Source organism: Epinephelus lanceolatus, chromosome 21 (assembly GCF_041903045.1).
Source record: "Epinephelus lanceolatus isolate andai-2023 chromosome 21, ASM4190304v1, whole genome shotgun sequence".
Lineage (NCBI taxonomy): Eukaryota > Metazoa > Chordata > Actinopteri > Perciformes > Serranidae > Epinephelus > Epinephelus lanceolatus.
The window spans coordinates 18,033,415-18,058,192 of record NC_135754.1 but is presented as its reverse complement, the minus strand read 5'-3'; the positions used below and the strand labels follow the sequence as shown (position 1 = coordinate 18,058,192).

The window sequence follows — 24,778 nt, the reverse complement described above, 5'->3', positions numbered from 1 at the left end:
AGCAGCTACCTGGGAGGACATACATAACAAAGGCTTCTTGACAGCTCTTCAGCTCATTTCAAGAGATGGGAATCATTGATGATATTAAGGACACATTGTCCAAGGCGGTGTTTTCCCCTTCTACTCTGTTATCCGGCCGAGGCGGGCTGCACATGGCTCAGATCATTCTGTCTGTGGTCACCTTTGTCCTGGCTGCCTTCAGAGGAGGGAGCAGCCATACCTACTGGAACTACGCTATGTTCACCTGGGCCTTCTGCCCTATCATGACCCTCATCATCACCATCATTGAGATGTTCAAGCTCGATGTCATACTAGATTTGTTTTGCATGAACTGGGCTGACTTCACCACGGGGATGGCCATGTCCTCTACGCTCATGACCGTCTCTGTCGCCATCACCTACGCCAACTTCTACGCCTGTCTGAAATGCCCATACGGCTGGATTGTGAGCATTTTTGCCATCTTGTGTGGCTTCGTCTACACACTAGAAGTGGTGAAGGACAAATTCCTGGAGAAGAAGAAAGCGAGTTACCTGGCTGCTCTGCCTGGATTCTGGAAGGTTATGGAGGCATTTGTGAGCTGCATCATTTTTATATCACTGACTGGTTACAGAGACAAGCCAGCTCTGATCTTGTGTGTCGTTGCATACATCATTCCATTCCCCATCCTGCCTTTAATCATAGCCACCAACATCCTCAAGAAACTGAAGAAATGTTTGCCCTTTAACCTGGACAGGTTCGTGTTCATATTCCTGGTGATCTCTGTTTTGCTGTATATATTTGCTGCTATTGTGTGGCCCATTTTCACGTTCAAGAACAACCCTCGGCCCAGTGAGTGTCCACCCAGCTTCTGTATCTGGGCCATACAGTTTATGGTGACATTTATGACTTATGTGAATCTTATTCTTTTCACACTGGACCTCATTTTTACCCTGCTTGGTATCTGTGGCTTTAAACAGACATAGTGGTGACTGTCCTGTCATGTTTTAAAAACCTCCAAACTTTCACTACAGCCTTAAACAACAGGTCAGTATGAGCCATACAAGTAAATGCTCAACATTTTTTCCCATTTCATTAAAACAAAAACGTGTGTGAGTTTTTCAGCTAAATAGAGGTTTCTAGCCTGGTTAGTGAACAGCACCACTTCTGCCCTGAGGTGACATGATCCCATTTTCCACATTTGGGCCCTTGTAGCAGGGTGTACACAGTCTTGCTTTGAGCAGAAGCAGCACTGTGGCCAGGACAGCCCACAGAAATGGCTGCCCCCCTGAAAAGGTCAAGTTATGTGTCCTCCTGTTTGTTTTGTTTGTGTACAAAAATTAGTCTTTTTATGTGTATTTATTCACTTTATTTCTTGTTTTTCATAGGTAATGGTGAATATTTTGGTTCAAATAAAATGTGGTTGTAATTGCTTATATCTAGGATGAACGTGATTATTGCAGGCCTCCATGGGCCCCAAACCCCCTAGTGGCTGGGCCACTTTTTCTTTCTTATGCGCAGCCTTGACTGAAGCTGTACACCTAGATCCATTCCTGTTCACACTCAAGATGCCAGCCCAAAAAGGTGATCTATATTTTGTCATGATGGATGTGTAATTACAAAAAAATAAACCAATACACAAGAGCATTATACAGCCTTTTAAATGATGTTGTCAAACAGGCTGAAGACAACAATTTTAATCTACTGCGTATTGCATTGTCTTTATTTTTAAGGTTCAATATATAAACCTAAAATTACAATTCATCTCTGTGTATTTTTTCACTCTCTGTCTTCATATTCCCTAATGTGCTGCTGTGAGATATGGACTGTGTATGGAAACGCCAGTGAATATCTAAAGATGTAAGATGTGCTGTGTGACGTCTGTTTGAAAATGAGATCGCGCATGAATGAACACACCTGTGTTTCCAGGGATCTGTCAGCCGCTGACAGATGGGGACCGGAATACCAAAACGGGAACGAAGTGAAATAAAGTGACACTTTCTGATGAAGACATATTTGTGACCTCATTTTTTCAATACCTGATAAAAAGGCTTGAAATTACAAAAATATGTTTGTGTCTTTGTGTGTAAGAGACAGAGGGGTAGCGTGTGTGTCTGGTCACATTGGTATTAATAGTGATTTGTCAGTATTCAAATGGATTTCAATGTGAAATGTTAAATTGTGAATAGTCAAAAATATACACATGAATTAAAGAAACACAACACACCGTATATTAGAAAGAGTCGAGAGTGTGAGAGCAGTCATGGATCACACACTGGCACACTCAGCATTTCATGAATCAGGAGATTTGAATAAAAGGAAGTGAGTAAATGATGCCTGCCTGTCGTATAATCTTTGGCTCTACCTGACTATGAGAATCGAAGTAGACACACGTACAGGTCATCTTGCAGAGTGCTGGTAGACTTTTGCCTTTTTACTTTTTGTCCTCAAGATCTTGGCTTTTTAATCTGAGCATCATGTGTGGCCCATTCAAGGGCTGTCAGGGCATTCTGCGCCTCCTGGAAATCATCTTCAGTGCCTTAACCTTCATCATTGTCATCTCCAGAGGAAGGATGGTGAGTCTGTGGGGTGTCTGGTGTGAATTTGTCTGGGTTTTCTGCATCGCTGTGCCCCTGGTCCTGAGCGTGGTGGAATCTAAAATGTGGCACATCCTCCTGGCTGTCTTTCTCCCAAACTGGGCCGACCTGACGTGCGGGCTTACCGCTCTGTGTACTCTGATGATCACCTCTGCCACGGTCATCTTCGCAGCTGTTTTTGTTTGCCTCACCTGCATTGTCAACATCCTGTGTTTCATCTCCTCTCTTATCGCCACTGTTTTCTTTCTGATTGACGGTGCAATGCAAAAAAAGTTGTTGCCGAGCGGCTACCTGTCCAGCCTGAGAGGAAGTCTCCGCACCACAGAGGCCTTTATAGCGTGCATCATCCTCACTGCCGCCACTGACCACTTTGTGAATGGCGAATGGTCTTTTCGCCCACCTGGGATGATAATCAGCATCGTCGTGTTTGCCGTTTGCCTCCTCGTCACTGTGGTCATCATAGTTCTTCATCTGCTCAAGCTGCTGCAGTGTCTGCTCGCATTCAGGCTGAGTTTGGTGGAGCTTGTGTTTAACGTTGTGGCAGTGCTGTTGTACCTGCTAGCTGTCATTCTTTGGTCAGTCTTTGGTTACAAACGCTCCAAGTATAATCCTTACATCTGTCAGAAGTGTTCCTATGTAGACATGAATACCGTTAACATTGGAGCAATTGTCAATACTGTCCTTTACATTGTGGACCTGGTTTTATCCATCAAATCTCACTAGAAATTTGGACATGACACGTATTTAGAAAGTGATTTGCTTGTGTTGTGTGGGTTAATTTCTTTAGAAGTTAATTCTTTTAATGAGGAAAATCTTTAATGGACTGTAGCTGCTTATATGTTCTGTATGTTGCCCATAATCATGTGAAATATTTGTCTTATTTAACCTTGATAAAAGTGTATAATGTATGAAAATGAAACTGAAATCATGTGTTTATATAATGAAGAAGAAAAACCGCATTAAACCAGAGTGGACACAATGCAGTCTCCCCTGTATTTAATCATTTCAAGTTCTTTATTGTAGACATTTTTCTGTTCCTACAATGTTTTATTGCCTCTCTGCTAATGCAACAATAGCTCTGAGGCTGTATATTCAAATCGCACTGCTATGCCAGTTACATGCCATAAAACTGAGATAGTGAATGCAAATGTCAAAGCAAACACTCACAGCTGTTAACAGAGTAAAAAGGGTGCTAACTTTTTAACAATTTATATGTATTTAGACCCTATTTTTTTTTTACCACCTTACGCATATAAAATGCTTCACAGTCCGGATACAGTAATAGTGTGTGTGCACCTTCAAGCCTCCTCTGGTTCCTCAAATTCCACCGTCTCCAGCAGACCCTGGAAACAGAAGTAGTGGGAGTTGCAGTAGACGGGAGGCTTGTTGAGACACGAGCCCACCACTTCTGGTTTCAGCGAGGTGAAGGGGTTGGCTCCGCTTCCCTTCATGTCCATTTCCAGCTCCATGAGGATCTGTAGGGAGTAGGTCATCTCTGTCTCGCTGCAGGTGGTAGGACAAGAAGCATCAGGAGCCATTACACATTAGACACATCATGTATGAATTATGGATGGTAAGAGAGCAGTAAGGTAGAACTGATTGTCCTTCGTCCCATGTGATATTGTTTTTTTTAACAAATGATAACCCTGGATTTCATGTCTTGCGTCTTCTTTTTTTTCCCATGACTCCTGGTGACAGTATAGGAGACATGGATCTTGTGTTTTGTAAAATATATTCTATGTATTTGTGTTGGACTACTGTCTTCAAAGCAAATTACCCTCCGGGACAATAAAGGTCTTTATTTAATTGGATTTATTGGAGATTACTGATCATAAACTACCTCATTAGAATGTACAAACCGAGTGCAACAGTGCTGCATATTAAACCATGTTCGATTTCCACTAATCACAAAAATAAGACGCTTACCACATGCTGTGTGTATTTCTGAAAACCCCTAATCCACAGCTCCTTTCCTTACAGAATTTTATAATCTGATTACTGCTGTGTAATCTGTAATATGATACTTGCTTAACATTTATCAGCTGCAGTGACATTTTCTGAGCTTAGGTATTATTATTCCTCAGTAGTGGAAGATGTATGCAGGAGCCAGAATGTGTATTTGACCTCTGTTGTTTATTATTTGTTTAGGCTGTACACGTTCTTTTGGTCACTTGCAGTTCTGGTTTCACATTAATTTACCTGTTCATTCACTGGTATGGCGGTTCTTAGACAAAGAGGGTGAGTTTTAGCTCTAATGTTTTCTGCTGACCATAATTACATCACGTAATGTTTCATTTAATCTTTTTTATCTTTAGTTATCTCAGTTGTTTGTTTAATATATCACCATAAAAATCTTTGGACTTCAGCATGGATTTTATTGAACAAGTCAAAGTTAGGAGCCTACTCAGCCTCTTGGCAGCTTTTTTCATTGATAGTATAGTACAATGTATGTAGTTCATTTTTACTTGAGTAAAAGTAGCAATGCTGTACTAAAAATTACTCTTAAATAGGGATGCACAATAATATCGGCATGTCGGTAGTGGCAGATATTGGCTTTAAATGAACTATCAAAATCGGCCAACTTGCTTTTTCTTATTTTGCACAATGAATAATATCACATACTTTGAAAAGTATTCTATTTCATGCCTCCATCTTCTGGTGGGCCATCGGGATAAGAGTATGCATGCATAATATGATGTTAATTCCAGTACAGAAGAGACTTGATGATCACTAAAATTAGGCGGAGAAAAAAATGGATTTTGGTGTGGGTTATCGGCTAAATAAGTTGTTATCAGCAAAAAAAATCCAATATTGTGCATCCCTACTCAAAAGTAGTATCAAAAGTAAAAGTACTCATTATGCAGAGTGGCCCCTGTTGATGTTATATTATTATATTATTGGATCATTAACGCTGTAGCTGGTGGAGTTTTAACTACTTTACTTTTTGGTAGTTTAATTGAATACAATGCTTCACATTTGATATACTGATCATATTTAGTTTATGTAAAATCTTGATGTGACTGTTAAGAAAATTAAGTTCAATATTTCCCTCTCATATGTAGTGACGTAGAAATATTAAGTAGTATAAAATGGAAATACTCAGAACAACAGTCCTTGAGTAAATGTTGTTGTAAGGTATTTGACTGTACAGTATGTGTGTGTGGGTGTTATTCTGTAGCACTCACTTGAGAGCAGTGAAAAGTGAAGGAATCTCATAATCCCTGAGGAGCAGGAGTGTTGGAAGCCAACCCTGGTCCAGGCCCTGACTGGCATCAAATCCTTGACACAAAAAGATGTGAAGAAAAACAAATGAAGAGTTCAACGTGAACAAGAAACTCTTTTCAGTAGCTAGTGGTTTACTGGCACACAACACACACAAAGTCAGATTCTGGTGCAGTGATACTCAATTTAAAGCATGATAGGGTGCTGTGTGGCCTGTTGACTATTTTCTAATTCACTAATTCTAATTTTTTTTATACTTTGAATGCAAATAAGATGCCAGTGTGCACAAAAAAGTGAGTTTGATACATTTTTGTGTAATGAGAAGGCTGTTCTCACCAGGATGAAATCCAACCACCAAATCTGGCTTGGCTGCTTCCTCTTTCTCCACCAGCTCCTCCCAGAACTCGTGGTAGAGGCCTTTATAGGCACTGATGAAGACCCTCTGCTTGGGGCCAAACGCCCTGAGAGGAGGCCTCACGATGGGGCCGTTCAGCACCTCTGGTCCCACCATGACTAACTCTAGGCCCTGATGTCCGGGGAACATCTTGTTAAGCTCATCATAGTCCGTCAGTCTGGCTGCCAGAGTCTCACTGTGGCCTGCTCCCACCAGGTGAATGGTGAGAGGTTTGGAGTAAGGGTTAATGCCGAACAGCCTCATCCCCCAGGCTATAGTCAGCGGCCGGGAGAAGAACTCGCTGCAAACCCTCCACAGGGACTGCTTCAAGTCCTCGTCGTCAGGCTGAGGCCTGCCAGCGTTGGTCCACAAGTCTTTCATGTTCTTTCCTTTTAAAATGGGATCCAGGCGGGGCGTGAGATCTCCCTGCATCGCAAGCCAGTCGTCCCAGCCTTTGACCTCTGACTGGGGCTTTGACCATTTTTCTGTGGGGAATGGGAGGTCTCCTGATGACAGGGAAAAAGAATAAGATTAGTTTAGCTGTTTAATACAAGAAGAGACACAACAAAAGAATGTGTTACGACTACAAAGAGATGCAAAACAACAACACAAAAAGGCTAAATAACAAAAAAATTGGCTGTCTCCTCTGTAAGAGAGATGGGGCAGCCTTTTGCATGTCTGTGCACTCCCTGTTGGATAATCTGCCACTGTATATTTTACCTTTGAATAAAAGCCATTCCACAACTCTGTCAATGGCGGCCACACGCAGCTGTGAGCAGAACTTCTTGTGTTTGGGCCAGTCCTCCTTCTGACAGTCTTTACCGCAGTAGTAAACATTTAGACATCTGTGCAAAGACAGGAGAACAGTGAGAGATCTGTGATTGGAAAATGACTCACGTTGATGATCTTGGCTGCTCAGGCCTGCTGAGGGAGATATTGGGGGGCTCTTCCCCCTTATTTCTTTTTGTTACCTGGCACAACGCTTGAGGTTCTGCGGGTTTGATAGTTGATTTGGCTGCTTCTGGCAACAGGCACAGATTTTAAACGATTCCTCCATTTTCTCAAACATCTCTTTTTGAGAGCGGAAAGCCATGGCTTTAGCCTTGGTCTGCACACCAGCTCTGGAGACACAAAAAAGAATACAATACAGTTATTAACCAGTAACCACAGATGTGGACATGTGTCACATGACATGGATTCAAGCTTATTTCTAATTACAACCTTGATGACTTTAGACTTGACTTGAACAACTTGCAACTCAACTTGGACTTAAACAAAAAGGACTCGGGACTTGGATTTGAGGCTTTTGACTTGAAAATACTTGATACCTTCTCCCAAGTCCAAAGATTAAAAGAATGTTATTTAAAAAGTCCCCAACAAGTCGACCGTGACATCACCAGGTCCATTATGTTTGAAGCATCCAATCAAGTTGCATGAGCGAACCATGTAGAACTGGCTTTACATTACTGAGTTCCAGTTGGGAAAACTGAAACCAAAGATGATTTCGTTCATGTACAAAAACTACATGGTGGTCAACAAAACAAATTGCAGTATGCAAAATGTGCAGATCAGACATTACAGACAGAGACACAACAACTTCCAACAGACTTGTTTCAACAAATAAATACATTAATATATTATTACTCTGTTGTTAAATGGCATTACATTTGATGCAGAGCACATTTTGACTTGTTTAGGACTCGAAAGTAAAAGTTTAGGACTTGGGACTTGACTCAGGACTTGCCTAAATTGACTTGGGACTTGACTTGGTCCCACCTCTGCAAGTCACTCATTAGTAATTTGGGCAAATGTTAAGTTATAAACACCAAAAGCTAATATGCTAACACATGACTAGCCCATAGCTAACCATTAGAGTACTGAGGCCCATATGTTTCTATTATTAGCCTGGACATTTGCTATATGAGGGGAGGAGAGGACTGACTGCATGGAGAGATTCATATAAGTTTACATGTGAAAAATGTTGCTGAAAAGTTGCCTGAAGCTTAATAGTGACAACTCGGAGAGAAAGCTAAATGAACCAGGCTGTGGCTTCATGCTAGTATCTCCAAATGTCATTCAAATGTCGAGCAGTCATTATTAACGAGCACCAGGAGGCTCTGCTGCTGCGCGCGCGGCTTCACACACACACCTCTGACTTTTATGGCGTCCTTTTATGGTGTGAATTTATACATGTTGTCTGTAATGAAGATAAAGAAGTGTCAGTAATTCAGCCAAAACCCACTTACTTCTCTGTTTCCGTCATTTCTGAATGAGTCTGGCACTCACGCGCTGTTCACAGTTTCTTCTTCTGCTGCTCCTACTGTGTTGTTATCTGAGCGGCCTGCTGGGGGGGCCTGCAGCTGGGTGCCATATTTAGCACCTGTGCTGTGCCTTCTAGAAAAGTCTGACAACTCCAGACTCTTCCTGACTAAACAAGAACTACAAAATACAGCTCATATTTTTTTTTAGAAATTCATATTTGTGCATAGATTTTATGGCAAGAAAACACCATACATCTATCCATTACTGTGGTATACATTTAAAGCCAGAAATACTTATCATTTACATAATGTTAACTCAACAGGCTATTACGGGATGCCATTTAAGTCAAAATTAATAAATAAATATTTAGTCTGAATCTGTGGGATAACCACACCTCTTTCATTTGAATACAACATATGGAAATAGAGCTGGGAAATAAATGTGGTATTAAGAAATAGAATTTCCCTGAACTAATATACAAATAGTATTTTTTAAAAACATCCTTTTTGATTCAAAAACTATTGATTGAATTATATTGACTTATTTTTACACTTATACTGACATTTATCCATGAATTTAGGGGAGACTAGGGTTGGTTGGCACACAGCTTTTTTGTTTGTTTGTTTGTTTGTTTGCTTTACTGCTTTGAAGGTCACCGAAATAAAAAAAAAGTAAAATTAAAATGTTTGCTTTCTTGACCCACACCCATCTACTATGTTAAAATATCTGAATGTCATTAATTTCTTTGGCGAGGGTGACATTTCAGTTTTATAGCAGTATAAGTAAAAAAGTGGTCTGTGGATTAAATGTCTTCTAAAATTGTGTTAGATCGAGATATTGGAAATGTGTTATTTCTAGTTAATTGACAAATGAATCACCTACATTTTGATATAAGATTTGAAAGTCTATGATGAGTGATGGTAGCCACCTGACATAATTTCATCACAATATTGGGTCAAATATGAGTGGGATTGGTTGGCACATGTGTCACCCAATTGTAAAATTCAGTTGTAACTGTAGGTCTAGCTGCATTTTGAGAAATTAAAACTATTTTAACAGATTTAAATGCTGATTATGTTGTTTTTTATAATTACTATTTTATAATGATCAATGGCAAGGTAATTAGACATTCATATCCCTCTCCCCAGCAACACTTTCCAGCTCCTCCTGGGGGGCCCTAAGGTGTTCCCTGGCCAGATGAGATATGTAGTCCCTCCAGCGTGTTCTGGGTCTACCCCTCAGCCTCGTACCAGTGGGACGTGCCCTGAACACCTCTAACAGGAGGCGCCCAGGAGGCATCCTGATCAGATGCTTAAACCACCTTAACTGACCTCTTTCAACGCAAAGGAGCAGTGGCTCGGCTATGTATCTGTGCTCCTCACCCTGTCTCTAAGGCTGAGATTAATGCTCATAAATTGCTTTAAAATGCTGTTGGTTTTAAAATTGGGCAGATATTCTATAAAATATTCATGTTTTCTGGTTCTTGTTTGAATTAAATTTTCAAATTGTTTCTACTGTGTGCTTCATGTTTTTGTAACTGTAGCATTTTAACACTGTGCCAACCAACACTCTGATGGGGCTGGTTGGCACAAATGTACAGCATGACTTTAATCTTGTATCACTGAATTTTAGACAGCATTTGTGCACATTAAAGTACACTTTTTTAATAGCTAAGACCTGAACCTTTCATTTGCTGCTGGTTAGAATACTCTAACATAAAATATGCCAGAGAAATACAGCAGAGAATGAAAAGTGTGCCAACCAACCCCAGTCTCCTATATTTATTGCCCCTTTCATTTCAGAATTTATTTCATAGCCAAATTAATTAATTCATTCATTTATTTAATATTGACTTAAATGGCATTCCATAACCCTTTGCCCATGTGGCCACTTAAAAAGCCCTGAGCTCCACTATTACAGCATCAACTGTACTTTCAGTGTGCTTTTACCACTTTATTCCACTAGAAGGCAGTGTCACACTGTAAAGACATTTCCCTCTTCATGAAGCAAATCAGTTACACATGCAGACAAGTGTAATGGTATGTTTAACACATTGGTATCAGTGTCATGGTTGAATATTAGTTATTTTCACACATTAATCATACAAGCAGCAGAGTATTCTTTTTCATCGTTACAGATTCTAAACCAGATTGTACTATGAAAATTGTTCTAATGTGCCTTACTGCCTGATTACTGGTAAATTTTAGGGAAATCAATGTGAAGTATTAAGAAGGAAATAGGGCAAGTGAACCATTATTTAAAATATTGACAGAAAGTGGGTCTAAGGGTAGTTTTGTAGTCATGAAATTGCATTTTTAAAGCTGCTATGGAGGCAAAATCCTGTGATCTGCAATAGGTGAAGCATATAATGTTCAGTTTTGTAGAGATAATCAGACAATGACTTATCTGACGGTAATTTTTAAGCCTGTGTCTCATGCTATTTTTTGAATTGCATTGTATTGCATTGTCGTTCTCAACCCTGACCTGAAAACAGCTGACAAACGAATGCTGCTTGGCTTTTCGCCTTTTTAAGAGATAGTGGAAAGGGATGATTGCCTATGGAGTCTCCTCTCAGCACATAAGAACTATTACATCGTCTGTGGTGATCACATACTCCACAGACCCACTAGCCCAGCAAGAAAAAAGAAGGAATAAATATAATAAACCACATTGAGGCTCTGTGCCTCTGTATAATTTATTTAGGTGTCAGTTTAGATCATGTGTTACTGTGAGATTTGGGAATACGTCTAGCCACAGAACAAATTACAGAGAACCGTCAAATAATGTCTGAACTCATTCTGGTCTCATTACATATGTACACCCATGACCCTTCATATCCAAGTAACATGCCACCTCGGGGCACCAACAGAGTCCAAACCCCTGTGCCCCACTGGTGCCCTCAGGTGCCATCCTCCTCCATAATGAGCTTTGAGTGATGTTTGGTGCATGTTTGCGGTGGTGAAGGTGCGGTTTTCTGCCCCATATTCAGCATCCACATCTGCCAAGTGGCGGCACAGCTGAGCAATGTCCAGCTATAAAAGGCTGCAGGAAGCCCCCACAAGACCCCAGGAAATCCCCAAATCCTGTTTTTAAAATCGCATCTTTAAAGGCGAGGGCTTGTGGCACCTCAGACAGGCTTTGATTTTCCCTTATAATTGCCTCTTAATTGTCTGACCCAAAGTCCTCTAAGTCTACTTGAGGCTGCAGTCCCTGGAAACAGATGTAATGAGAGTTGCAGTAGACAGGGCTTTTGTTGGGGCAGGACTGGACCTGCTCTGGTTTCTGTGAGGTGAACGGATTGGCTCCACTGTCCCCGATGTGCACCTCCAACTCCGAGAGGATCTGAAGTGAGCACTTGAGCTCCATCTCGCTGTTAAGACAAAAGAAAATAGCCGAGGAATCAATTCATCAAGTAAGTTTTGTTGTCCTCGTGAGAGACTGTGCAGAGATTAAACACCTCACAGACTTATTTTAACATCCACCCTACAAGAAAACAGTTTGAGAGAAATTACAGAGGAGAAGCAACAACAGAAGAGAGGGAGAACAACATCAATAACTTTGCTATATCATCAAGTTACAGTCTACAGGGGGAGTTTGCTGAGAGTGCCTGCAGCACTAGAAATAAATCTTTTCTTCAACTTGGCCTTTATACAAACAGGAAACTGGTATTTGCCACCAGAGGGGAGGAGTGTGAAGTGTGGAAGGAGCGGTGTGATCTGGGCTGTGGGCAACAATAACTGCATTGAGACTGAGGACTGTGATGATGAGGTCAGGTAGGTGAAGAGTAAGGAGACCACACATGATATGCGGGTGAAGAACAAGTGTACCATAGAAGAGGGCAGGGCGGAATAGTTCAACAGTTTTAGATAGCAAATGGTTTGAGCTTATTTATTATATTGTGCAAAGGGTAATGGATGATATTATCAGCACTATAAAATGTGAAACAACTGTGTTTAGAGTCACAGTAGTGTGACTAACCTGTACATAGTGAAGAAGGAGGGGATGTTATAATCTCTGAGTAGCAGGAGGGTGGGCAGCCAGCCTTCCACCAGACCCTGGTTAGCGTGGAACCCTGTGTAAAAAGCACACAGAAACATATAAGAGATACAGACAGGACCAGAGAGACAAAGAGAGACCACCAGTTCCAGTTGCATTCGGGAAGATGCAAAACCAGCATGTTAATATAATGATTAAAATAACAAAAAGCAGTTTTGCCAGGAAACATTACATGTATATGAGCTGACTTTGTCATGGGTAGGTGTTGGATGGTGTGACATCTCGGCAAGACAACTGCCAAGATGCAGATCACTGGTGATCACTGTTCAAGACTAAGAAAAAACAAAACTTGTTGTTTTAAAATGAGACATAGGCATCATTTCCAGCCATTGTCATGCCACCAAAGACGGGTGTTTTAAGCCAAAACATGATCATTTCCGAGCTATCAGCAAGTGGTTGTTGTAACATAACCACACGTTAATGCTACAGTCAATAACTTTTATGAAATAAAATATTTTTTTGTCACATTTACTGAAACTGTCACTGTATCCTGAAAATAATTCATGAGACAGATAACCTGTGAAAAAATAAGGTTCCTTTGGCTCCTCCCAGTACTCCTAATGGGATTTGCAAGAATCCACCCCACCTGAATGAAATATAGTGTCAATCACTGCTTGTGCACATGCTGCCAATAACAGCATCCAACCCAAAAACTAGTAAATAGAGGAAGACCAACAGCAAAAAGCAAGCCAAAAAGAAAGAGTTAAACCAAGCCCAAGATAAAACAAGAGCTTGGACCTGAAAGGATTCAAAACCGAAGCCGAAACTGAAGCTGCGTTCTGAAGATGTTGTGCTTTGCTTTTGGTGCTGTGTTGTGTGCTGGAGTTATGTGCAATACATGAATGGCTCATGTGCAATACTGTTATGTGTAGTATGTGTTTTTATGGTTTTCTTATGGTGTATGATTAATTTCTTCTGGGCTATTATTGTAAGGCAGCATTATTTGTGCAGCTCTTAAGTCCAAGACAAAGTTCTCTACAGGGACGATAAGGTATACTGTATTGCATTGTATCTTATCGTATCGTATCGTATCGTATCGTACCATATCACATATTGTAGCGTAGCGTACTGTACAATATCATATATTGTATCGTATCGTATCGTATCATATCATATATCGTATCGCTCTTATTAGCACGAGAGAATGTGCAGGGGACAGTAATTGACATTTCATAAGAGACTCCTCCTGCCTTTGATTGGTTTGTTTTGTTCAGGCCCATTGGATTCTTGCAATTGCCATTTGGGGCAACCTTTTTTTCACAGATTATCTGTCTCATGTACAGTTACAGTAATATGAAAGTTATTTTTATAAAAGTTACTTACTGCAGCTTTAACCACAGCATTACTGAAAAATAAAAAAATGGAAAGTTTCAACATATTGGCTACAAAATAATGTACAAATGTAACATATCTGTGGTTATCAGAATCCTACAATGTCAACATTTATTGGGTTGGTTTTGCTTAGTTTAATTTTTGAATGTAATTCAAATGTTGGTAAATCCCAACTGGTGCATGAAAGTATGTGACATCACCTTCTTCTTCCAAGGGCCCGCCCACTTCAGCTCAGACAAGAGCATAATATTAACAGTAACAGTAATAAAGACACTTGGCAGAAAATAGTGTGCTCATATAGGATACTATCAATCATAGTAAGACACTGATTCCAGGGCCTTTAATTAAGTATAAGCCACTCTTGTAACATACTCTAGTCCACATACATCCCTGAATAAGTCAGCTGAATGACACTGACATTAAAAACATTGTTTTTCACTATGCAAGTCTTCTTTGCAGAGTTATAGGGTTTTTTTTTTTACCCCAGTGAGCTGAAGATCGAACATGTTACGCTTGATTAGTCTCCAGCCGGCCCTGTCTTCTCTCTTCTTAGCAAGAGTGTATTTCCTTCTGGACGTGCTACTGACAGTGTTTTGCAGTCAGCCTAATTATCAGTCAATATGACAAAGTTAATCTTGCTCCAAACAAGCTGACCTCATTTAAAAAACTTCGGCTGAACTGGAGAAAGCTTGTTCCAACTTAACCTTACACTCACGCCAGCTGAAAATTTAGGGCATTCTCACACAGAGACAATCCAGTGAAGCAGTCTGGCGATATTCATGCTGGGTTGGGTTTCATAATCCTTCAGCATATTAACTGACAGATGTCACTTTGCCCTGGGTTTATATCAGTACTTTTTTTTCTCCTGAGCAGCAGGGTAGGTTGGTGTGTGTCACCCTTCAACCAGATGACTGAGGTTCAAGCCACCGTGGCAGCAAATACAGTAAATCCATCCGGCTTTAGTGTCCTTGAGTGAGACAAAACCAGGCAGCAAACACAGAGTTTCCCTGCTTTGATCAACACAGTCTCACATTATTAGTTTGTCCGAGAGAACGACAAAATCGCAGATTCAATTTCAATCAGCATGTCGGGAAAACAATGCAGGTTATGAATTTATTAATGCGTCAGCTGCTCGGTACATTACTGGTGTGTGTGTGTACTGGTTGTAAGTGAGTTTGGGGGTTCCAGAGCATGCCACAGAGGCAGAGAATTGTAAGGCCCGTGATGCTGGCATACAGATGGTATCATGTTATCCACCTCCTGCCACATCTTTCCGGGGAACTCAAACTGCAGAAGGAGAGGATTGTGATTTGAATAATGCATGCCATGATACCAACATCCCTGAGGTTACACTGCTCATCATGATAAAACATTTAACAGGGAGTGAGCGTTTAGGCGTTTAGACCTTAAGGAGTTAAGGTGACAAAGAGAAGGTACAGTCTGACTGTTAATGACTGTAATAATTGCCTGGCTCCAGTGTGAATTTGGACCATATGGTGAATAAAGTTGCTGTTAATGGTATAGACTAAGATTAAGTTTTAGTGGTATGAAAACAGTTTATTTTATGGACACAAACAGCTACCAGGAGGTGCCTGTTTTCAGTGGTCTATCTTTGTATGGATGACGTTACTTATCCAGCATCCGTCTCCTGTGAGACAGTTGACATCCCCTCCCTCTCTTTTTCTCTAAGGTCACTGTCTGTTTTTTACTGCTCTCCAGCAGCTTTTTCCTCTCTCGTTCTCTTTGCAACTTTCCCACACACCTTCCTTTTTTTTATTCCTTTGGTCACGCTGCCTGCTCCCCTATCACTTAAACAGTGTCATAATGCAGTGCTCTGCCAGCTTTGCGGTATGAAACGCAGCCAGGCACTCGGGCAAGTTTACTCGCAGGATGACTGATTCCTGTATATTTAGCTCCGGTGGAGCCTTGGGGTGATAACTGAGCCAGGGGTTCTGGGTGCAGTCGGGTCAGGGCTTTACTGCCGCTTCGCAGGTGAAAGGGTCAGAAAGCAGATTTGGTGCGAGAGCTTAGGAGGTGTAGGATTTTAGTGCCACTTTAATGAGGTGGCTGTCAGTGAAAGAGTGGAGGGTAGATGTCTTTCAGTCCAACATGCTGTGAAGTGGAGAAAAAGTTGCAGATGTCTCTTGAATTCCAAATGTAGTAAGTGTAATACAGAAAACTGGAATTCAGACGAGGTGGTGAGATTGTTTATGATTTTGTACACGAATGGCTGGGGCTTGCAATGTTAGAGGGGATCTGAGAGGGCGGGGGCGCATTCAAAAGGGCAGCTGATCGACATTATGCTGAGTTCAGCAATGAGGAGCCAAAGTCTTTTCCAGCTGCTCCCATTAATCACCCAAATCCCCAATAAAAGCCTGGCGCTAATGAATAGGCCAGATCTAGTGAGTTACACGTCCCCTGCTTGCTCTGTTCTCTGAAAGAGGTAATTGTCAAATGAGCATAAAGGGGTAAAAGTCACCGCTTCTCCAAGACAGCTGACCACTTAAGCTAAGCAGTTTCTATTTATAGCTGCAGCCATCATTATGTCCCTTACTGTTTGATTTAAAAGCATTTTAAGGTGAAAGTCTCCTTTCAGCTTAAGATTTTATTGGCTAAACAATCACATCTGTTACTTTCTGTTTGTCCATGTTTGGCAGAATGTTGGATGTACATACCAGGATGAAATCCAACCACCAAATCTGGCTTGGCTGCTTCGTCTTTCTCCAACACGTTCTCCCAGAAGTCATGATACAGGCCCTTGTGGGCGCTGATGAAGACCCTCTGCCTGGGGCCAAACGCCTTGAGAGGAGGCCTCATGACGGGGCCGTCCACCACCTCTGGTCCCACCATGACTACCTCTATGCCCTGGTGTCCAGGGAACATCTTGTTAAGCTCATCATAGTCTGTCAGTCTGGCTCCCATGGTCTCATTGTGGGAAGCCCCTGCTATGTGGATAGTGAGTGGTTTAGCATGGGGGTTAAGGCAGAAGTGCTGGATGGCCATTCCAACTGTGAGGACTCGAGAGAGGAACTCGCTCTGAATCCGCCATAAAGACTGTCGCAAGTCAGAGTCATCTGGCCTCGGCCTGCTGACGTTCTTCCAAAGGGTTGTCATTTTGGCACCAGACAAGATGGCATCAAGACGTGGCGTGAGGTCCCCCTGCGTGGCGAGCCAGTCATCCCAGTTCTTCACCTCAGCAGCTGTCTTGGACCACTTCTCGGTGGGGAATGGGAGGTCTCCTACGTGGGTGGCAGAACATTCATGATGCATTTAAGGGACACACAGCTGAGGACAGAGATTATTGTCGATTCTGTCTGGCAAGTTTACATGGTGTTTGAAAAGCAATCCGTGAAATTCAAAGGCTGAGAAACTTTAATTAAAATTTCAAAAAAGCACCAGTACTGCACTGTGACTTTCTGTCAGTTTTTGTCTCTCAGGCATTACATTTCTGCAGTTCATCTTTAAAATATGCCTTCTCATTAATGATGATGAATGATTTTTGTGTTTCATGAACTCAAACAAGCCATTAAGGCGTTTCAATTTCAATTGCGCCACCTTTTCTTTTCTCACCAGTGAACATCAGCCACTCCACTAGTCTGTCAATGGCCACCAGGCGCAGCTTCTTGCAGACCTTTTTATGCTGAGGCCAGTCTTTTTTCTGACAGTCCTTGGTGCAGTAATACACATTCAAGCACCTGTGGGTGAAATATGGGAGAAAAAAGCAACACGGTGAAATTCAACAGAAAGAAATGATGCAAAGCATAGAAGTTAAACAAAAAGGAAAACTTTAATTGACAGAGTTGTACACCATCCACTTCACTGTTCTGCACTTCAATTTTTAGCCATGCCAGTAGCACGACTCCAGAGATGGGAATCTCAGCGTGTCTGTTAGTCAGTAAGATGACTCATCATGGTCCAGGCTGAAACTATTGCAAAGGATTGCCATGACATTTGCTACAGATATTCAAGGCCCCAAGAGGATAAAATTGGATGACTTTGGCAATCCTCTGACTTTTCATCTAGCACAATTGTCAGGTTAAAATTTCAGTTTGCCCAGTGGAGAATGTACAATTGACATCATGCTATGTTTGGTATTTTGGATGGGGGGGGCCATCTTCCGAGGACCACGCTCTGTTACCTGTGCCTGCTACAATGGTCAAGCAACGGTATTCAGACAAATTAATCACAATAAACAAAGTAGATCCATATGGCTTGGCAGTACAAGGCTGGATTACAGACCCTGATGCACTACCTCAACTCACATACACGGACATTGTAAACAATCTCATTCTTGGACCGAGATCCTTCACGTCCTCTCTATAATTTGGTTCATGTCCAACTTCCATAGATGGAAGATAGTCCAATGGGATTGCTCACCTTGCCCATACACCACAAAGGTTTCTAGCTTCCTGGTTTTCCTCCAGGGTATGCACATTATTGAATATGCACAGTGGTATTTTTCCTGCTGCCTCCACACACGAGTTCCTGCTTGGCTCAAAGACTTTAAATTGTGATGACATCACAGATTTTTAAATCACGTTCCTCAGCTCGGGAAACGTTTTACAGATATAAAACCTACATGGATCAAAAATTCATAACAGAAAGTCATAATGATCTGCAGTTCTAGGTGTCCTGTCAACTGTTTTACAGATGTCTCTTTTACAATTTCACTCACAATGATCTATGAGAAAAATATTTTTTCAGCCGCAGGGAATTTTTTTTTGCTGCAATACCAAAAGTGGCCACTAGGGAAAATTGGAAGCAAGGCTGGGTAGCTTTCCTAGGGGCCTGCGTAATACTTGGAATTCTAAAACATTCCTATTACAGCCAAAATACATGGGACATAGACAGGGTGTGACACATCAGCTCCAGCATGCACGCAGTAGACCACAACCTTTATAATTAACTGAAGGTGCTACACTGAACACAGAAGCCATACTTACCCGCACGGCCACAACACTGTTCAACTCTTTTATGAACTGTAGCTGGTCTATTTTTCCCGTTCTGTGCATGGCTCTGCAGCCCTCAACAGTTTAAAAACGACATAGAACTGTAAAACAAGTACAATCTGTTTAGAAATGAATGCCTTATTGTACCAGAGGCAGTGAGAAGCAGCAGAGCAACCTTGTGTGTGCTTTTACATTTCACATTAAAATAAATCAGTTAAATCAATCTATCCTAATGTTAAAACAATACAGCAAATTAATTCACTATTAGTTAATATAGCATATGTTTCCAAACCCTCCATAACCAACTGTAGTATCAAGTCAATACACACAGTGAAGCTGTTAGCAACCACACACTACAAAGACAGAATATGCTGTGTCTCAAATCACATACTTCTGTTAGTACAATTCCATGTAGTATACTATGTGCACTATGTACTTATTGGCGTAGTGCGCAAATTTCGTCAGGATAGTGTTGTCTCAAACCAAACACAGCCGTTGTGCACTTACCGGAAATGACGACCCTAGTGTTAGCTTGTTCGCAAACTAGCATTAGCATTCACGTTATCGTTCGCAGCACCAAATCATTACAGACTACTAAATTAACCCAATAAACATACTGCTGGCTTATACCCGACAACAGTATAGTGGTGCTTAGTGCAAAAAACACATGTATTTGTACAATGCAGCCGCCATTTCCAGTTTGAAAAGTGGTCCCTCCCCTTCTGCTACGTAGCCAAGATGGCGACCATTGAGGGCGAGGAGTGTCCATAGTTCCACACTCAACTTCTTGACCGTTTTGAGCGCACCATCCGGGTACTCATCGTGCACTGCATTTTTCCATACTTCTCAGTGTGAACGCACTTATGCACTCAAAATATTAAGTGTACAGAAGTATGCAATTTGAGACACAGCAAGAGTCTATGGAGCAGGTAAAGAACCTTGCTCAACTCCGCCTACGTGACGTGTCGTGTCCCATGTATTTTTGCCATTAGCCTCAGCTGTAGCTAGTGTTTAGTGCTAATAAGCAGATGCTAGCATGCTAATGTGCTAAACTAAAACATACACAGTAAACATCATCAACCTGCTAGCATTGTCACTGTGAGCTAATGCTAACATGCTAACGTTAGCATGAGCTCAAACCCCTGCTAAGTACAGCCTCACAGAGCTGCTAGCACTGTAGACAGTTTTGTTTAAAGATAAATTGAGCAGGAAACTGTCTGATAGATATCATCTGGAGGAACTGTTAAAATATAACCTGCACATCAGTGAAAGGATATTAAGGATGTGCATCAGTGATGGATTGTGTTTAAAAAACACTTACCGCTTCAAGAATTTATGCCAAATAAAGCGCTGCTATCAATTACCTCATCAGCTGTGAACCATAACAAATATGGGTGCATCACTTACATATATCATGATAGCCTCCTTTTTTATTGGATGATCACCTAGAATGTCTCATCTGTGCCAGGACATAAATAGCATCTTACATCCATGCAGATCCCATGTCGTCTCATTCAGTTGCAGACTCATGACACCTAAGATGAATTCTGTCCCTTTTAAGAAGACAGTTGGCAAAAACAGCTGCCGTAGGTAAAGGCCGGAATTTATTACTGATGAAACGACCTCTTTGTGCGGATGTGGGCTTTTGTGTTGTCGCACAGTTTAAGTGGCGAGGTAATGTGTTGGATTAAAGGTCTGACAGCCAGCGCCAGTTGGTGCTTTGGGAGACTATATTACTTTACCTTGCAATCATTTGCAGCCTTCAAGGCGCACGCATTTACATAAAATCATTTATCAGCCTGTGTGTTCTGTCATAGCGTACTTTGGGCGTACTAATCCTCCAAAGGGGGCTCAGGAGTGGACAAAGTGAGGTGAGAAAACACAAGTGTCCTTGAAAGGTAATGTATAAAACACTTCTACAGAGATACCTTAGCTTTAAAAGTAGATAGCCTACATGAGGGTAGAAGTGGAAAGTCACGGTCAGGTTCTGGACAGTTAGTCAGATTGTCAGGTTGTTTTTTTCTGCTGCTACTGGTAACTTTTCTGAGAGAGGCAGTGGCAGCTGAGTATTTCCAGCAAGCACACATGCAAGACAGTGTGTGTGTGTGAGTGTGTGTGAATCAGAGAGAGAGAGACAGAAAAAAGAGCACAGAGATGCAGAGAGCCAGAAGAAAAATGAGGCACGAGAACAATGAGGCAGCTTCCTCTCCTTATCCTCAACACGCTCCTTGAAATACACTCGGTGCTGTTGTGACATTATGAACTGTATTAAGCTGCTCTTAATAAGCTGCAGAGCTGCAGATGAGACACAATCACGGGGCTTAGCTATATTTGCCATTGGCCAACATCCACCCCCTGTCGAGCTTCCCACACCTTGGTGGCCTATCATTCTGTCGCCGATACAAAGGCAGCCGGTAATGCTTCGCACATGACAACTATCGGAGAACATGAAAACAATGCCCTGAGTTGGTGATGGAGCTGACCAGAGGACAGTGTAGGTTTCAGTCACCTTGAATATTCTGATTGTCAACAATGATTAAAGTTAAGCAGTGATAATGCTAGTGAATGGCACTCACTTCGCACAGCGTTTCAGGGTCTGGCCCTCGGTGAGATGAGCCGGGAGTTTGTTGCAGCTGGCACAGAACTCAAAGGTCTCCTCCATCTTCTGGAACATCTCCTTGTAGTTGCGGAATGACGCGCCTTTAACCTTTCCCTCAACAGCAGCCCTTATTAGAGTCAGACACTTGTCACTTGTCAAGCACCAAACATGTTAATGGATTTACTGGAATATAAAACACTGGCTCTGCTAAGTTTTACCTGTATTCTCCGTAGTCCTTCATGTTGAGCTTGTCGAGAATCACCTGAGAGAGTCCAGGAACGCCAGAGTCCAGAGAGTAAAAGCCGGACAGGACAGAGAAGACGCTGTCAGTCCTTGGAGCGTCGGGCTGTGTAATTGCTGGGATCTCAGACGCCATATTGTGGCCTTTAATGTCCCACTAGCAGAGGAATGAAGCATTACATAAACACTTAATGTCATCTCGTTGAACCTGGCTCACCTGCATGACCACAACCCAATGCCATCCTGGTTAGTCAAATGCTGTATGTGTAAGCACACATTCCTCGTAGATTACCTTGGAACACATTCCCTTTTTATAGTTTGCCACGTGACTGTCACAACGAAAAATAATTGCTGTGGTGTTAACTTTCCGGTTGTAAAATCCTGTCCTAGAATAGCCTATTATTAAATGCTAAGCAATGTTCTGGTGTCCGATTGGCCTTTAAACTTATGGATCGGTCACTTAAAGGAACAGTGCGTAATATCTTGGGGGAATTAGTGACATCTAGTGGCGACGATTGCAGATTGCAACCTGCTGAAGCTTCTCCTGGTTAGAATTCCTTCAGTGCTCATTGTTCAGGATGTTATTTGACATGAGCCAAATTATCTCTAGAGGTCTTTTCCTCTCCCAAACTAATGGAACAGCTCATTAAAGCCATAAAATGTTACAAATCAGTGTTTCTCCTACTCTGTTTGGCTTGTCAGAGACGGGCAGCTAGCCCAGCACCTGCTAATGCACCTGTGCCTGCTCATGTGTGCTCACCTTTTTTCCCTGATAATTTAAGATCCAGTTGTTCAGGAGGTTTTAAATGGGACTTGTATTATCAATGGAGGTCTTTTAAACCGGTGAAAACACAAAGCAGTTTTACATTAAAAATCAGTGTTTTTAAGTACATTTTGTCACAGATGGGCTGTAAACTACAGTGGCCAACACAAATACATGAATTGCCCTATCTAGAGTCAGTGTTTGGTTTGTCTGTTCTGGGCTACTGTACAAACATGGTGGTGCAACATGGCAGTCTCTATGGATGAACACCTGTTACCTATGCAGATATGCAGCTCATTCTAAGGTAACGACAAGACAACAACTCTCTTATTTCATTATATTTGTTGTCTGTCAGTATATGTCCCCCTAAATCCTACACTCTGGACCAGGGGTGTTGTTATGGGGAGGAAATTGGTCATGGGAGGGGGGGCCCCTGAAAAGCCTGGGATAAAAATTTTGGTTTTGTTTGCAAGTAATTAGCTATAACTAAAAACTGGCTGACTAAATCATTTGAGAGCCTTTACCTTTTCTTAAAAAAAAATAATGGCAGCTTTCTCAGGCTCCTCTCACCCCTTAAAGGCGTGAAATGGTTTAGCCCACCCCTGCACTTGCATTCTTCTCTAAAAGCAGCTGGAGCCGAGTGAGTTATGCTGCTGTAGCACCAATATACGCTTTCGTGTCTTTCCCCAAGAAGGGAAATCAGGTTTCAAAAAAAAAAAAAGAAAAAGGAAAGACAGAAAAAATGCTAAAAGAGCATAAAAGAGACATGGATCAAGAGAGGAAGGAATGCTTCAGCTGTAGGCCCAGAATGGGGTGCTGCGCCCCCAACAACACAATTGTCCTAAAACATCAAATCCACTGGTTTACACGTCTATGTGTGGTGTGTGTGTGTGTGTTTATACAGACAGACACAAAGCACAGTCAGTGGGATGTGACAGACAGGGACCCCCCACCTCACCAACCAGGTCACACTGACAAATGAGAAGAAGCAGGGCTGGAAATGTTGGAAGGACAAACAGTACAGTCCCAAGCCTCACAGAGGTATTTGTTCTATGCGCCCTGACAAGCAAGTAACACGCTGTACTGACACTACAAAGATTTTCACTGCTTTTGGATGACTCCAGACAGGGGTTGCTCTTGAAAATGTAAAGTTATTTCAGAGCCGATGAGAACATAAAAAAAAAAGAGTTATTCTCAAGCTGCAGATATGAGCCAAGCAGCCATGAAACAGGACAGCATAGATCCCTATTCTGAATTGTGATAATCTCAAGGCTGACATAGAGATCTCTCCTCAACATGGACATACCGAATACCTTTGTGCTTTAAAATACACCTTCTCTTACTCACACATACTTGATCTGTGATGACAGGAGCTCTCATGACAAGAGGATCACCCGGATTCTCAGACAGATGGAGGCTTCAGACATGTTCCTCGAGCCATTTACGCCCCTACCCTTGACATAAAACCCTTCCCTCCTCACCTCCTCACCTACATGTCACATGATTTATTCACTTGGCTTGACATGGGGGAAAATAAGAGGGGAGAGAAATGTGATCATCTTGTTGTCAGTGGTCGGGTCTTTCTTTAGATTTTATTGCCAGTCAACACCCGATTTGTTAAAATCACATACATGTGAAAGCACATTTAATCTCATTTGTGTTTGGTTTAAGATATTTGACACATCTACCTGTCCCTAAAGTACAGCAGTGCTTCACCTGGCCTTGAAAACTCGCCAAACTGCTTGCAGCGGTGAACTGACTTGCACAATAACTGCTTTCCTTTATCACACCGAGACACTCTGTTGTACTCACAATGCCGCTCCAGTTTTTACATGAAAACAACTTTCTGTCTACTTTGAGGAACTCTGTATCTTTTCAATTTCGTACCAAGTGTTGCTGGGGGATGATTTAAGCCTTATCATGTCTGCAGACAAAATTGAAAGGCTTATATCTAATTAGCTCCTCCATATCTACACAACACCAGGGAGGCATGGGGTTTGAAATGAACAGATTTCCCACGAGGGGGCAGGTTTTTTTTTTCCGTTTTTGCTTGTCTCTCCTCACATATCTGACTGTGAAGTTCTCAGCATGCCAAGTCCATCCGCTCACTATCTGGCCACAGCTTTATCATCACATTTTCACCCTGCCCCTGCCGTGCACTCCAGACTGAGGATGACTGAAGACATGGACAGACATTTTAGCAGTCATACCTGTGGTTCCAGATGAGCAGAGTGATCTTCTTGGTGGAAGAAAAAGGATTGACAGCTCCTTGTGTTGGACGTCACCACCTCATGGAGGCTTCTGGGTGTTTCTGTGTCTCCGCCGAGGTCAGATAAATTCCCTCACCACAGAGCCAAAGTTGGGGAAGAAGCCAGGGGTGGGCTGGGG

The 24,778-nt window shown here is 41.9% G+C and overlaps 4 protein-coding genes across 4 annotated transcripts; 2 read left to right on the top strand and 2 right to left on the bottom strand.

Annotated features, from left to right (window-relative positions):
• Nucleotides 1–65: 65 nt before the first annotated feature.
• LOC117247515 (myeloid-associated differentiation marker-like protein 2) lies at nt 66–1,962 on the top strand. The gene has a single exon (XM_033612101.2). The coding sequence runs from the start codon at nt 66–68 to the stop codon at nt 960–962; it is 897 nt and encodes a 298-aa protein (XP_033467992.1). The 3' UTR covers nt 963–1,962.
• Nucleotides 1,963–2,428: 466 nt separating this feature from the next.
• LOC144459452 (myeloid-associated differentiation marker-like protein 2) lies at nt 2,429–3,396 on the top strand. The gene has a single exon (XM_078163636.1). The coding sequence runs from the start codon at nt 2,454–2,456 to the stop codon at nt 3,294–3,296; it is 843 nt and encodes a 280-aa protein (XP_078019762.1). The 5' UTR covers nt 2,429–2,453; the 3' UTR covers nt 3,297–3,396.
• Nucleotides 3,397–3,564: 168 nt separating this feature from the next.
• LOC117247718 (putative protein MSS51 homolog, mitochondrial) lies at nt 3,565–8,594 on the bottom strand. The gene is made up of 6 exons (XM_033612339.2): nt 8,436–8,594; nt 7,161–7,310; nt 6,910–7,034; nt 6,132–6,695; nt 5,759–5,852; nt 3,565–4,076 (listed from the first exon to the last, which is right to left on the bottom strand). The coding sequence occupies exons 1-6, from the start codon at nt 8,450–8,452 to the stop codon at nt 3,872–3,874; spliced, it is 1,155 nt and encodes a 384-aa protein (XP_033468230.2). The 5' UTR covers nt 8,453–8,594; the 3' UTR covers nt 3,565–3,871.
• Nucleotides 8,595–10,391: 1,797 nt separating this feature from the next.
• mss51 (MSS51 mitochondrial translational activator) lies at nt 10,392–24,778 on the bottom strand. Its single transcript, XM_033612338.2, has 7 exons — nt 24,601–24,778; nt 21,606–21,784; nt 21,365–21,514; nt 17,410–17,534; nt 16,515–17,078; nt 12,430–12,523; nt 10,392–11,821 (listed from the first exon to the last, which is right to left on the bottom strand). Exons 2-7 carry the CDS (start codon nt 21,761–21,763, stop codon nt 11,614–11,616), a joined length of 1,299 nt encoding a protein of 432 aa, XP_033468229.1. The 5' UTR covers nt 21,764–21,784; nt 24,601–24,778; the 3' UTR covers nt 10,392–11,613.

Bases quoted from the DNA above. Each gene is read 5' to 3' on its own strand.
- mss51 (XM_033612338.2), bottom strand. From the start codon at position 21,763: ATGGCGTCTGAGATCCCAGCAATTACACAGCCCGACGCTCCAAGGACT. The intron at 21,515-21,605 runs GTAAAACTTAGC...GACTCTAATAAG, and splicing joins AAGGACTACGGAGAATACAG to GGCTGCTGTTGAGGGAAAGG. The intron at 11,822-12,429 runs GTTAGTCACACT...TTGTCTTAACAG, and splicing joins TCCTTCTTCACTATGTACAG to CGAGATGGAGCTCAAGTGCT.
- LOC144459452 (XM_078163636.1), top strand. From the start codon at position 2,454: ATGTGTGGCCCATTCAAGGGCTGTCAGGGCATTCTGCGCCTCCTGGAA.
- LOC117247718 (XM_033612339.2), bottom strand. The intron at 7,035-7,160 runs GTAACAAAAAGA...GTCTTTGCACAG, and splicing joins AACCTCAAGCGTTGTGCCAG to ATGTCTAAATGTTTACTACT. The intron at 6,696-6,909 runs GTAAAATATACA...CCCTGTCATCAG, and splicing joins GGAATGGCTTTTATTCAAAG to GAGACCTCCCATTCCCCACA.
- LOC117247515 (XM_033612101.2), top strand. From the start codon at position 66: ATGGGAATCATTGATGATATTAAGGACACATTGTCCAAGGCGGTGTTT.